Genomic DNA, 1,607 nt, shown 5'->3' with positions numbered 1-1,607 from the left:
GGCGGAGGTTTCCGCAACCAGTCCATCTTGCATGCACGCAGCTGCTCAAAAATGGAGAGGCGAGCGCGTATGCACAGGACATGAAGCGGAGGCATGTTGGCCTCCAGGAGAGCGGATTCCGGGTCGGTGGTGCTGGGAACTCCGCTGACAATGCGTGCCAGAGACGCATATGTCCGCTGCATCTCATTCTTCGCAGAGTCCGTCGTCGCAGCCCAAATGAGCTCGCTGCCGTAAAGCAGCTTGGAGGCGCCGTACCCAATAACAAAAGTGCGTAGGTCATTGGGGGCTGGGCCAGCCTCTTTATGCGCTATGGAGCGCAATTGCGCGATTCTCTGCGAGGTGGCAGTACACTGCTTGGTGGCCGCCTTGTTGAGCGCCAGTCGAGGATCAAGATCGATCCCAAGAAGCGTCGGATTGCGAGCGGACCCCATGGTGGCCACTGGGATTTCGCAGCCGGCAACCACCAGGGGCCATTTCTTTTCCGGATCAGAGTCTGACGCTGTGTGCGTGGAGAGTGTGAACCAGGCTGCCTCACACTTGGACGGATTAATGGCCAAACCGTTGTCCTGACTCCACACATGCAGCTTTTCCAGAACTGCGTTGGCAATCGGGATTGCCTCCTCCCGAGATTGGCCCTTAACGATGATGGAGAGATCATCTGCGTACATGTCTGCTGAGACACCGGGAAAGCGGTTCAGCAGCGTGAGGAGTGGGTGCACGTAGAGGGAAAACAAATACGGCCCCACCACAGATCCTTGGGGAACTCCTCGCAACATGGGACGCCGATCACTGAGTTTACTCCCAACTCTTGTCTTTGCATATCGACCACACAGAAAATTTCGAAGCCACCTTCGGCAATTCACCCCCGGAGTGTTGGCAAGCAGGCGACCAAGGACTCGGTGATCAATGGAGTCAAAGGCCTTGCTAAAGTCAACCAGCACCAGTAGAGTCCGGTGGGACCTATAGTGGAGTTGACTGCCAACACCGCTCTTCTTGGGAAGGTACACTGGGAAGTAGTCATTTCTGTTATTCTCGACTTCATGCATTAAATGGGCAAGCTGCATCGTCGTAGTATGCATACGCCGGTACGCATACTGGTGGGGGTGGGGCGTCCACACCCAGAGGAACCGCCTCAGTACCATTTTCTCGGCTACCTTACTGATAATGGAAGTAAGGCTGATGGGACGGTACGACTCCAACCGTTCAGGCGACTTACTAGGTTTCAGGAGTGGGACGATGGTCGCTCGTCGCCACTCGGCCGGGATGATTCCTGTCGTCCAACTGTGATTTATGCATCGGAGAAGAAATCGGAGACCCTTCGACGACAAATGTCGCAGTGCCTCACTGTGGACTTCGTCCGGTCCGGGGGCCTTGCCAAACGGTGTACTACGCAGCGCAGCAAGCAGTTCCGGTTCGCTAAAAGGGGCATCGAGAGGGGAGGGGGGAGAGCCTATCGTAGAAGGGGCGGCAGACTCGCTGGTGTTCTGCGGCCCAGAAGAGGGGGGAAGAGAAAAACCTAAGGCCTCGCTGTGGGGGTTTTGTCCTTTACAAAACCGATGTGGTTTGCGAGGGAGGCAGGGGGGAAGAAACCTACGATTGAAAGCGTT

The 1,607-nt window shown here is 56.1% G+C and overlaps 3 protein-coding genes across 3 annotated transcripts in view; 1 reads left to right on the top strand and 2 right to left on the bottom strand.

Moving 5' to 3' along the window:
• The window catches only part of Tco025E_03796 (L1Tc protein), a gene marked incomplete at both ends in the record, with an annotated part of 1,212 nt that extends 133 nt beyond the window's left edge, over window positions 1–1,079 (bottom strand). Inside the window, one exon of the mRNA XM_029370714.1 lies at window positions 1–1,079. This exon is cut by the window's left edge and continues 133 nt beyond it. Within this exon, the coding sequence (XP_029229170.1) occupies window positions 1–1,079 (1,079 nt within the window).
• Window positions 1,074–1,520, top strand: Tco025E_03795 (uncharacterized protein; the record flags this gene model as incomplete). The annotated part of the gene is made up of 1 exon (XM_029370713.1): window positions 1,074–1,520. The coding sequence occupies one exon, from the start codon at window positions 1,074–1,076 to the stop codon at window positions 1,518–1,520; it is 447 nt and encodes a 148-aa protein (XP_029229169.1).
• A 70-nt stretch (window positions 1,521–1,590) lies between these two features.
• Window positions 1,591–1,607, bottom strand: part of Tco025E_03794 (L1Tc protein) — a gene marked incomplete at both ends in the record, with an annotated part of 1,719 nt that continues 1,702 nt past the window's right edge. The window contains one exon of the mRNA XM_029370712.1: window positions 1,591–1,607. This exon is cut by the window's right edge and continues 1,702 nt beyond it. Within this exon, the coding sequence (XP_029229168.1) occupies window positions 1,591–1,607 (17 nt within the window).

The sequence above is a fragment of the Trypanosoma conorhini genome, assembly GCF_003719485.1.
Source record: "Trypanosoma conorhini strain 025E chromosome Unknown Tco_14.4_contig_00180, whole genome shotgun sequence".
Taxonomy (NCBI): domain Eukaryota; phylum Euglenozoa; class Kinetoplastea; order Trypanosomatida; family Trypanosomatidae; genus Trypanosoma; species Trypanosoma conorhini.
Note: the sequence above shows the minus strand (reverse complement) of the source record. Positions and strands in the feature narration are given on the sequence as shown.